We start from the raw sequence: 12862 nt of genomic DNA, 5'->3' as shown, positions 1-12862 counted from the left end.
CCAAGTGGTAAATGCCATCCCTATTATAGTTTTTGCCCCGAATTTGCCACTTGATCCTTCAAGTTCCTCCTTGATAAGGTATCGCTGCTACTGCTAGGCCCATCTGAGTCTTAGCCATCCACGAGACTAGTTGCATGCAATGGAACTACGTTTAAAATCTTCATCAGCTGCTCCTCGCCAGGCAATGTCACCAACTTGACCTAGAATCTAGAGCAAAGACACCTGAATATGGCGCCATCTCAATACGAATTGAACTCGACACAAGCCCCTTTGTCCTCTGTAGATAGCTTAGATAGCCTTTCAACTTTGAATGAAGGATCGAGGAGAAACGTCTCATCTATTTATTTATTTATTTTTTTTTTTTTGGGGGGGGAGGAGGATTGAGTTTGGGGGCAAGGAGTTGGGAATAAAAGGGGACCCCTTGTTTGTGTGGGGTAGTAAGTTATCCCCCACTTGTATGTCGAAAGCAACTAAAACTGCACACGAACCTGAGAAGGCATGAGTGAAACATGTCAAGTTCTCCGTTGAAGACTCGCCACCTAACCCCACCTCTCCTCGACCAACCACATGTTGACAAACGGAGACTTGTCCCTGACCTTGGGTAGATCACAATCGCCTCTAGTCGACACCTCTCCATGGAAGTAGCACGAGCCACCCTCTAGACTCCACGTACGAAGCCTTCCCTTCCTCTGATCGAGAAACCTCCGAGGCAGTTGGTAGGCTTAGCATAGCTTCGACGTTGAGGCTCTCTTGACGAAGATCGAGACAATTGTCTCTCACTACACCTTGCTATGGGTACGTGTCCTCTCCACTGAGACTGCTTTCCCACTAACTTCTTGCAGACAAACCTCCTCCCACGTAGCATGGTAAATATTTAGTACACCACAAGATCACCGTTCATGTGCTCAATCATTCTTTGCTTCTGCAACCCATCTCGAGCTTTGTCAGAATGTAGCCTTCCTGGACCATCCAACTCCATTAAAAAGTCTTGTAGCCCTTTCAATGAGCTCCGGTACCACCCAGACAAGGACCTTTTCCTTGCCAACCATCACCAGGATCTACTATGGGGTGATGGTGGTCTTCTTCTTCTTCACACACACTAGTGGTGGTGGAGGATAGGTGGAAGGCATTGCACTAGTCTCTAATGGAGACATTGAAGGAAAGAGCTTTGATGGCAAATCTGGGGGCTTGGAACTCAGAGTGTTGTAACCTGGGAGAAGATAACAAGGTTCTTCAATAGCTTAGTAGCTTAAATGTGTGTATATCCCTTCGGTTGTCTGAAAACGGTAATAGGATCATCTTCATCAGCACCCTCTTCAGGGATGGTTGAGTTGCCCATATGTGCAAGTGGTTTGATCGATCAAAATTCAGGTGGAAAGAATGACGTCTGATCCTAGTTTTGGGAACTGCCGTTCGAGGAGGCCTTTGAGGTTGTTGGATCCTGCTTTGGAGATGTCATAGTCATCAACTCGACGACGAAGAGGTGGGAGAATCTCATAGTTGCACAAGTGTGTGTGAGGAAGAAGAAGACTGCCATCTCCCCAAAGTACCCGGAGCATGGTAAACATTCAATACACTATGTTACCACCGTTCATGTGTTCAGTGATTCTTTGCTCCTGCAACCCATATCGAGCTTTATCAGAATGCAGCCTTCCCGACCCATCCATCTCCATTAAAAAGTCTTATAGCCCTTTCAACAAGCTCTGGTACCTACCCGGACAAGGACCTTTTCCTCGCCAACCACCACCAGGATCTACTATGGGGCGATGGCAGTCTTCTTCTTCCTCACACAGACTCGTGCAACTCTAAGATCCTCCCACCTCTTTGTTGTCGGGTCGATGACTATGTCATCTCCAAAGCAAAATCCAACAACTTCAAAGGCCTCCCCGAACTAGAGTTCGAGCGACAGGTCCTAAAACTGGGACCAAACGTCCTCCCACCTGAATTTTGATCGATCAAACCACTTGCACATATGGGCAACTGGACCATCCCTGAAGAGGGTGCTAATGAAGATGATCCTATCAACGTTTTCAGACGGCCAAAGATATATATGTTCACAACCCCAAGTGTAGGGTTGCGATGTAGTAATAACTCGGTGAGACCGAGGTCTTATCCACAAGGACTAATCTTGTACGTTTCTGAAAATAACTAGAACTAGAACTAGAAGAAGATCTAAATCTGAAATTTGGAATAAAGAGAGTAATTGTGAATAATGTTTAAACTATCAATTGAAAGGTGGGAACTAGGGTGCCACGGATCCACTTGTAGCTATCAAGATGCTACCTTAATTCAAGAGATGTAACTGGAATCAGAGTCCTATCTTATCCAGTTGGAAAAAGAGATGATCAAATCTCTGAATTTTTCATTGATCTAGTCTCAACGGAAGAAGTTTGTGAAGATTTGGAAGGGATTCCATCACCCTACCATGCCCAGGAGATGATGGTGAACAACAGGATTTACTAATCTCACAATCTCAAATCGGAAAAGAAGATATTCAAAGCTATCGCAGTATCTATTGTAATTTAAGTCACAACAAACCATAGAAAACTGAAAATATTCCTTAAAATCAATTAGAAATCAATGAAGTTCAATATAAACAAGAATCAAAGCAAGATAAACATCCCGATCACGCCACAAGCTTCACCTCTTAGCTCTAACTAAGAGGTTTAGTTAACCATAGACATGCTTAAACCAAAATCTCTCAAACAAAACATGAAAACAAACTAAGGAAGACGAAGAAGAACTCTTAGCGGCGGCTCTCCACCCTATTGCTCCAGTCCTTAAACCCTAAAAGATACCTAGGAACGTCCTAGGGACTCCTATTTATAGTTGTGAAGCTCCATCTTACGCACTGCCTTGGAATTTCCGCAATCCGATTTGAATTTATGCACTCTGTGTAAGCCCTGCGTTACGCTTCGGTCGGACCAAATTAAGGCGGAAAATTCTGTGCAGAAAATCTGTCAAATTTAGGTCGGACCGAGTCGAGTCGAATTAATTAAGAAAATCACAATTTCTTGTTGGACTGTTTTATGCAATTTCGGTCGAACCGAACTAGCCTATTTTTTTGCTGCAGACTTTGTAAGCTTCTCTAGGCTTTCTTCATCCTTTGTACATGGTTTTCTTAGATCTTGAGGTCTTGAAATCTTCATTCTTAGTCTCCTAAGATCCAATCCTTGCTTTGGTGATTCTTGAGCATCAAATCCATGCTTTTAGCATTCTTTTCAATCCAAGCTCTCAGATTCACCTTGCAACACAAACATGTATAAAATATACCATTAAACATTATCATGTTCCTAAAACCAAGATATAATTAGGGGAAAATATGCAATATTTGACACTCAACACACCCCCCAACCAGCATTTTGCTAGTCCCGAGCAGAACATGCGTGAAATAATCTTCCATTCTCAAAGTTCAAAACTTCTTTCAGAAAACAATCTTTTGTGCAGATGAGTATGAATGAGTATAATCCAAAGAAGCGAGAGTGAAAATTTGAAAACCTAGAGCCGAACCAAGTGAGCAATCAATCAAATAGGTTCTTCATTAATAATTCAAGAGCATAAGTTCATATATCAAGTTTTTCCAACGTGCTTAGTGAATTTCAACTTACTTTCCATAAAAATACTATCATTTCATAATGTTACCCATACTCATCACCTCAAGATTAATTGAATAATCAAGTGCTGATTCCAAACTTATCCCATTTTCCTTCTTTTTCCAGTTTTTGATTTTATATGGATGGTCTCTTTTTATTTAATCATTCTTTTCAGATTTTTCATTCTCCAGACTTAATTCTCCATATCTATCAATGATGTACATGCTATCAATGAGAAATTCTAGTACATTTCACAGAAAGCAAATTGAATGTGTCTTGTGATTTAGATCAACATGATATTCAAACTTCCTCTTAATCAATTGAATGCAAGAACTTTAAGTGATAGACTACTTAGTTGATCAAACTCCAACAATTCAAAATTCAATCTTCATCTTACCATACTCAAAACATTCTTAAAGAATGCACAAACTATTGCTTTTCAAACAGGTTTTTACTTTGAAAAATTGAAAAAGTTCACAATTTTTGCTCAAAAACTAAGAAAAACACTAATTAGTTTACCTAATTCACACCCCTAACCTAAAATCTACATTGTCCTCAATGTAAAAGATATACGCATGCAATGCACATGAGGCAACGAAAAGAAAGGACAAGTGATGGAAATGTAGTACCTGAAGAAGGCGAATTGAAGTTATTCCAAAGATCTCAACGTGAAGATGGGTTAGCACAATGACTAAACAAACTGAAAGCAAGCTATCCTAGTCCAATGAAAGCAATAAATCTAACTACACCTCCATCAGACTAGGAGGTTAATCCTGGTACACAGGATTAGTCAGAGGTATGGACGTGTCCTCTAAATCAAACTTTTCAACCAATGGCTTTAGACGATGTCCATTTACTTTGAAAACATTGCCAGTTGTTGGGTTCTTTATCTCGACGGCCCCATGAGGATAAACATTAGTAATAGTGAAAGGGCCGGTCCAATGAGATCAGAGTTTACTCGGAAAAAGATGTAACCGAAAATTGTACAAAAAATACTTTTTAACCGGTTAAGAATGATTTCTGATGGATGTTCCTGTCATGGAGCACCTTCATCCATCCTTGTAAATTCTCGAGTTCTCGTATGCGTCATTCTGGATTTCCTCGAGTTCATTTAATTGAAGTTTGCGCAGCGAGCTAGCGTTGTCCAAGTTAAAGTTCAGATTTTTAATAGCCCAGTAGGCTCTATGTTCTAGTTCCACAGGCAAGTGGCAAGCTTTCCCATAGACGAGTCTAAAGGGAGACATTCCAATTTTGGGTTTAAAGGCAGTACGGTAGGCCCATAAAGCATCGGTCAAGCGGATTAACCAATCCTTGCGATCAGGGTTAACCGTCTTTTCCAGAATTTGTTTAATCTCGCTGTTGGAAATCTCAGCTTGCCCACTTGTTTGCTGGTGGTATGGAGTGCTCACTTTATGAGAGATGCCATATTTCTTCATTAAGTTCTCAAATGGTCTATTATAGAAGTATGAACCTCCATCACTAATGACGGCCTGAGGTGTTTTGAACCAGGAAAGGATGTTTTCTTTTACGAACCTAATGACCGTTCGATGGTCATTGTTCCAGTACGGCATCGCTTCAACTCATTTAGTGACGTAGTCTACCGCTAACAAAATGTAAATATTCCCAAAGGATTGGGGGAAAGGTCCCATGAAATCGATGCCCTAACAATCGAATGCTTCAATGATCAGAATGGGGTTCAGAGGCATCATATTTTGACGGGACAATGCTCCCAATTTTTGACAACGCTTACAAGCTTTGCAGAACTCATGAGTATCTTTGAACATAGTAGGCCAATAAAAGTTGCACTGCAGAATTTTGGCCGTGGTTTTTTTAGCAGAAAAGTAACCACCGTAGGCCTGGGAGTGACAAAAGGAGATGACACTTTGGTGTTCATTGTTTAATGATAATAAAATCTACTAGATAGTAGAATTTGTCAACCTGGACCAACACATCCTCAATTACCCCTCTCGGTACATGAACCGAGCGATCGACAAGTTATAATGTGGTCTGGGTGGGTTTTAATTCACCAAGACCCAGTTGTTCGTAAACCAAGTAGGGGATCAAGTTAACACTCGCCCCCAATTTAAGAAGTGTATGCTCAATCCGGTAATTCCCAATTACACAAGTGATGGTTGGGCTGCTGGGATCTTTGTATTTTTGGATGACACTCACTTTTTTTGTCAAGAAGATTTTCTTTTGTATGTTTTGCCGTCTTTTGGTAGTGCATAGATCTTTCTGAAATTTGGCATATGAAGGTATTTGTTTAACAACATCCAGTAGAGGGATGTTGACCTTCATTTGCTTAGGCACCTCTATAATATCTTGAGAGTTAGAGAAGTTTTGGTGCAATCAACCGTTGAGGGAATGGTGTAATCGGTTTACTTTGAGGTTCCAGTTCTAACCCATGTGGAGCATTGCTAGGTCCATTATTCTCATATTCTTCCGAGTTCTTAGGCTTTTCAGCATTTACCAGAATAGTCTTGTCAATTGTCTTTCCACTCCTAAGAGTGGTGATAGACTTAGCTTGCTCCATTTGATTTGAAGAGCTTGGGTCACTAATTTCATATTGTAGTTTTGAATTGGAGAGAGGTTGGGCTGGAAGCATCCCTTTCTCCCTAGTCGTTAAGTGTGACTCAATCCGTTGAATGGCCTTGTCAAGGTCTTGGTAGGCTTGTAATGTGCCTTGATTGAAAAGCTCTTAATTTTGGATGTGTTTTAAAATTGGATCCTCCTGAGGCTTCTTTTGATTTAAGAGTTGAGATAGAGCCCCTTGAGGGTTAGCCGTTTGTCCATTCCTCTAATTGAAATTGGGATGTTTCCTTCAGCTGGAGTTGTATGTATTTGAGGTGGGTCCACTGAAAGGTCTTTGGTAGTTGTTCATGGCATTCGATTGGTCATTTAATATTTCTTGAAAAGTGGGTATTGTTGGACAATTTTCAGTCGTATGTATGTTGCAAGCACAAATACCACAAATACCACAAATAACTTCCTTAGCCTTATCCTTCTTTAGTTCCGTGGCCTCGATTTTCCTTGTGAGATTGGCCACTTTAGCATTTATATTATCTTCCTCTTTGAAAATATAAATTCCTCCCTTCTCCTTTGATTGAGTAAGCTTAGAAGTGGTGTTAGGTCTTGGGGAGATGTCCCATGATTGTGCGTTTTTAACAAGTTTGTCAAAGTAATCCCACACATCATCGACATCTTTGTTCATGAATTCCCCATTGCACATCGTCTCGACCAATTGGCGCATGGAAGATGTTAGTCTATCATAGAAGAAATTTGATATGTGCCACGTTTCGAAGCCATGTTGTCGGCATGAACTGACAAGATCCTCGAACTGCTCCCACCATTGGAAGAATGTCTCATCTTCCTTTTGGGTGAAGTTCATGATCAACTTTCTGATGGTGTTCGTCTTATGGTATGGGAAGAAATTCTTTATGAACTCTTTGTCATGTCGTTCCATCTGCCAATGGATCGTGGACGTAGTGAATACAACAACGTCTTAACTTTTTCTTTTAAGGAGAAGGGAAAGAGTTTCAGCCTGATCGTGTCCTCAGACACATTAGGAAAGTATAAGGTGGCTATTATCTCATCAAACTCTTTCATGTGTAGATATGAACTTTCAGATTCAAGTCCATGGAATTTTGGAAGGAGTTGGATTACTCTTGGCTTAATATCCATATTTCCTGCATTGTCTGGAAAAATCATGCAGGAAGGTGTGCTCACCCTCGCCAGTTATAAATAATCTCGTAAAGTACGAGGCGGGGGTGCATTGTGTACCTCGTTTTCATCTTGGATTTCCTCAACTAGAGGTTGAGGTTGATTTGCAGCCATCACTTCAATTGACTTTGAGGATCTCGAGTGGTGTCTAATCCGGTGACGGATAGGCAGTCCTCCTTCACTCAAGAGACAGAGAGTGTTGTCACAGACCCACTTGGGCATGAAACACTCTCAGCCCTTAAGCAACTAAAAACTAAACCTAAGAAAGAAAACTAGGGAAACTAAAAAAATAAGGGAGAAAATTAGAAAGAAGTTACCGGATCGGAGATTGCTATGTTAGAATCCTACAAAACAGAAAACCAAGTTAGATTCTAAAAACAAGTTCAGAAAAAATCCTAACTTAGAAATAAAACAGAAAGTTAATCTTAATCTTAACCTTATTCTAATACTAATTAAATTCAGAAAAGCCTAGCCATAGCCCTCGGCAACGGCGCCAAAAACTTGTTCACAACCCCAAGTGTAGGGTCGTAGTATAGTAATAACTCGGTGAGACCGAGGTCGAATCCATAGGGACTAATCTTGTACGTTTTTGAAAATAACTAGAACTAGAACTAGAAGAAGATCTAAATCTGAAATCTGGAATAAAGAGAGTAATTGTGAATAATGTTTAAATTATCAATTGCAGGTGGGAACTAGGGTGCCAAGGATCCACTTGTAGCTATCAAGATGCTACCTTACTTGATTCAAGAGATGTAACTGGAATAAGAGTCCTATCTTATCCAGTTGGAAGAAGAGATGATAAAATCTCTGAACTGTTTATTGATCTAGTCTTAATGGAAGAAAATTGTAAAGATTTGGAAGGGATTCCATCACCCTACCATGCCCAGGAGACGATGGTGAACAACAGGATTTACCAATCTCACAATCTCAAATCGGAAAAGAAGATATTCAAAACTATCGCAGTATCTATTGTAATTTGAGTCATAACAAACCATAGAAAACTGAAAATATTCCTTAAAATCAACTAGAAAGCAATGAAGTTCAATATAAATAAGAATCAAAGCAAGATAAACGTCCCAATCACGCTACAAGCTTCACCTCTTAGCCCTAGCTAAGAGGTTTAGTTAACCATAGACATGATTAAACCGAAATCTCTCAAACAAAACATGAAAACAAACTAAGGAAGACGAAGAAGACCTCTTGGCGGCGGCTCTCCACCCATTTGCTCCAGTCCTTAAACCCTAGAAGATACCTAGGAATGTCTTAGGGACTCCTTTTTATAGTTGTCAAGCTCCATCTTATGCACCGCCTTGGAATTTTCACAATCCGATTTGAATTTATGCACTCTGCATAAGACCGCGTTATGCTTCGGTCGGATCGAATTAAGACTGAAAATCGCACTTTCTTGCTGTACAATTCTAGACGATTTCGGTCGGACCGAAGTTGGCTTCGGTCGGACCAAATTAAGGCTGAAAATTCCGTGCAAAAAATCTGTTAAATTTAGGTCGGACCGAGTCGAGCCGAAGGTCGAGCCGAATTAATTCCGAAAATCACAATTTCTTGCTGGACTGTTTTGTGCGATTTCGGTCGGACCGAAGTTGGCTTAGGTCGGACCGAACTAGCCTGTTTTTCTGCTGCAGACTTTATAATCTTCTCCAGTCTTTCTTCATCCTTGTACTTGGTTTTCTTGGATCTTGAGGTCTTGAAATCTTCAATCTTGGTCTCCTAAGATCCACTCCTTGCTTTGGTGATTCTTGAGCATAAAATCCATGCTTTTAGCATTCTTTTCAATCCAAGCTCTCAGATTCACCTTGCAACACAAACATGTATAAAATATACCATTAAGTATTATCATGTTCCTAAAACCAAGATATAATTACGGGAAAATATGCAATATTAGACACTCAACAATATACACACATTTGAGCTACTAAGCTATTGAAGAATCATGTTGTCTTTTCCTAGGTTACAACACTCTGAGTTCCAAGCCCCCAGCTTTTCCATTGAAGCTCTCTCCTTCAATGTCTCTACCAGAGACTAGTGCAATGCCTTCCACCTATCCTCCACCACCACTAGATGGGCCTTCACCTCTGGGCCCATTGCAGGCATCTCCTTCCAGACTCATCTACTTTCATCTTGCAGCAAAGCAATGTAGCTATCTTTGTTAGTATTGGCTCCCCTCTCAGCTGTCTGGATTAGTAGGATCCCTGCTACCACGTCTCAAAAGGAGGTGACCCTTTTGACCTTGGCCTCCATTGCACTGACTTTTGGCCCTTTCCCTTCCTTTGTCTCAATCTTTCCCTTCACATTAATTCTCATCTTCTCCTTGCTTTGCACAACAATCTTCCTTCCTTCAAACCCCTTCCCTTTAAGGCCTTTAATCGCCAAGCTCACCTCCTCTTAGGACTCCATTTGAATGAATGTGAACCCCAAAAATGTCCTTCGAGACCTGAAATGTGGGCATCGACACTTCCTGCACCATTCCAAAGTTCCCGAACACCTTAACAAAGTGCTCCTTAGACCACCTTTTAGGAAAATTCTCCACAAAGTTTGTGGGGAACTCCGTCAAGGGTTCCTTCCTACCATCTCCCTTCTTGACCCTATGGCCCTCCTCTTCTCCACCTTAGTTCACCTCCCTTGAACTTCACCTTCCTCATTATCCATCTTGAGAGCCAAAGGTCCACTTTCTGCTGAGCTTTGATCAAACATCCTTCCTACCAACTCCAAGCTTTTGTTGCCAGGGCCACTCCTGCCAATCTTCTTGCAATCAGTGACTGACTCTTAATCGGAACCTTGAGCTTCTCACGACTGCAGCTCATCCACAACTGTCATCTCTCTCTTCATATCTACCATGATCCTGACTGTCGAGATGAGCTTGGACAGTCCCAATCTCGAGCACTCAGCCTCCTTCCTTGACAGCTTCTCTCTCGCAATCTCCCACCGCGGCCTCTCACTGTAAGGCCCTCTGATTATGATCTGAAGTTTATAGAAAACAATCCTTCAATGAAGCTTGAGTTTTACAATGGTCATTGGTAATCCATGTATGAGCAATGCACACAGACACGCCCTCAAAATCTTGGGTTTTTCTATGATTTTAATAATTCAAATGAGATTATTGAGACCTGTCTTGCAATGCCATTTTACTTGGTTTTATTCAAAGTAAGAATTGAACATTGGTTACCGTTTTGATTTTTTTTTTTTTTTTTTGGTTCTGAATTTCGTGGCCTTTATGTGATTTGAGCTCTGGAATTGAGATTGTCCAGAGTCTTTGATGGAATGTCTTGTAATGCCATTCTAATTGATTTTGCACTTTGTAAGAATCGGCTGTTGAATGCCATTTGGAATTCCTTACAGGATTTTGTTGGTTTTTTTTTTTTTTTTGGGTGAAAGTTCAGCTACGGAAATGAGATTATTAAGAGTCTGCTATGAATAATGTCTTGTAATGCCATTCTGATAGATTTTATGCTTAGCAAGAGGTGAATGTTGAATCCCAAGTGCACTTCATTTGGAATTTAGTGGGTTTTTTGTGATAGATAACGTGTTTGTAATGGCATTTTGATTGATTTTCTGCTCATCAGGAGTCATATCTTGCCTATTCATTTGGAGGATTGGCAGAATTTTGTGGGTTATTTGAGGCTTTTACTCTGGAAGTGAAATTATTCAGCTCGTGCGATGAACAATGATCTGTAGTGTCAATTCAATTGATTTTATACTTAACAGGATGTATTGAAAGCCCATTTGGATGTTTTATTTTCAGGTTTTTGTCGTCTTGTAGTTTTAGCTCTGGAATTTAAATTATTTAGGCTATGTAGTGAATAATGTTCTGCATTGTCATTTTAACTAATTTTATGCTTAGCAGGAGTCATATCGTGAATGCCTATTTGGGTTTTCTTTTCTCAGATTTTCATTTCCTGAATTGTTGAGAGTGGTAGTGTGAATCAAAGCAGAAGCAACACATGATTAGAAGCATCAAGCAACTAAATGTAGTTAACTAATTTTTGCAGTGATGTTGATTAGTTATATGTGCGGCAAGGCTAGATCATAACTGGCTGATACACGATTGAAGGAGATGAGCTTTGCTAAAAATCCGAGATGTGCATCATGTGGTCCCGATGGTAGATGACCGACCCAAATATCAGGTCAGTCAGCTCATCAGGTAGGCCACATGTGTACAAAAACAGAGAACATTTCTAACAAATTGTCAATTTTACAGTCAATGTGCTTGCATGGCCCACCTGATGAGTCAACCACCAGCACTTTTGGTGCTGGTAATCAAAATGGTGGTGCCTGCCTGATGAACATCACAGATGTACCCCACAGGTGGCAGGTTGGGATGTTTGAATGCGTAGAGGTGTGTCTAGGCTTAACAAAACTCATTAGGAGATGTAGCAATGCTTAGTAAAAAAAGTCTGAGCTTTGGTTGAATCGATTTAGTATGTGCTAGAATACATATTCAGCTCATCAATATAAAGGTGCAGCACATGGTGGAAGATCTGTATCTTTTCCCTTTTAGAAACTAATCTGACATGAGAAGTTGTTCACTAGAGTCCTCGTAAACTAGTGGCTAACATGAAGTGTTACTGCCTAGTTGCACTAAGCATGAAGTGAAGCAGCAACAAAATCGGGTTTGGGAGTGGGGAAGCGTCGGTTTCAAAATGTTTTCAAGTATAAACTGGTAGGAAGCAGGAATGGGAGAGTGAGTCTGAAGTGTGATTCGAAGCGGCAGCGACACCTAGTTGGACCATGCAACTAAGGTTGTGTCTTCATATTTGGCATCTGTACATTATGATCCTTGTTGTTGGGTATGCATTTTCTAGTATAGTTGTTCAGAAGTAGAAGCTAACTACAGAGACTTGTCATATGCAGGTTCTTCATCGACACATGGAGCCCACGAACAACGAACTTACACATTCAGAACATAGTGGCAGGCAGGCTGATCTCTCACTTCAGATACCTTCAAACAACGAACTTACACAATCAGAACATAGTGGCAGGCGGGCGGATCTCTCACTTCAAATACCCCCAAGACAGATATGTTTTAGTACTAACCTCAACAGAAAAGGTCCACCCCAATCGCTTGGTTCCTCTCAAGGTAGTTCATCTGCAAGTGGTTCATTGCGGGGACTGACCTTCAAGAACCAGGCACCCATGCCTAATGAGAGAAGCCCCCTCCTCAATTCAGATTCCACTCCAAGACCAGACCTGGCAATCCCTGAAAATGCCAGTCTGGCAAGTTATATTGCAGCACTCACTTGGAAAAGATGTGTGTCGCTTCCTGTAACGCCTGCATCAAACTTGTCTCCTTCAATTTCAAGCTCTGCTAGGGAGCCAACACGGAATGACCAGCCGCCTTCATATGTAAGCACTCTTTTGTATGAGGCTCTAAAGCATATCATCTGAATAGTGTCCTGATGCACCCATTCTATGCAGGTGGGGCCCATGGTTCCATTTTCCATGCTGTTGATGTGATTGCCTGCCACCTGATTGTGGGCCACTAACAAAGGGTTATGGTCTTCCAATTTTGGAGATTTTGGGGCAGCACCATCTAT

General features: G+C 41.0%; 1 protein-coding gene and 1 non-coding gene across 4 annotated transcripts in view; both read left to right on the top strand.

Moving 5' to 3' along the window:
• LOC131224718 (uncharacterized) overlaps positions 1 to 12862 on the top strand; it is a 59437-nt gene that overhangs the window by 29381 nt on the left and 17194 nt on the right. For 2 of the 3 annotated variants that reach the window (XM_058220030.1, XM_058220029.1), the window contains exon 2: positions 12180 to 12671. In XM_058220030.1, the coding sequence (XP_058076013.1) occupies positions 12195 to 12671 (477 nt within the window). In that variant the 5' untranslated portion in view covers positions 12180 to 12194. Of the gene's footprint in view, positions 1 to 11833; positions 12068 to 12179; positions 12672 to 12862 lie in introns of those variants that run through there. The other variant, XM_058220031.1, reaches the window with a different exon arrangement.
• LOC131226517 (small nucleolar RNA R71) lies at positions 6893 to 6999 on the top strand. The gene has a single exon (XR_009161893.1). It is a non-coding gene; the product is annotated as a small nucleolar RNA R71 (small nucleolar RNA).

The sequence above is a fragment of the Magnolia sinica genome, chromosome 14 (genome assembly GCF_029962835.1).
Source record: "Magnolia sinica isolate HGM2019 chromosome 14, MsV1, whole genome shotgun sequence".
NCBI lineage: Eukaryota > Viridiplantae > Streptophyta > Magnoliopsida > Magnoliales > Magnoliaceae > Magnolia > Magnolia sinica.
Note: the sequence above shows the minus strand (reverse complement) of the source record. Positions and strands in the feature narration are given on the sequence as shown.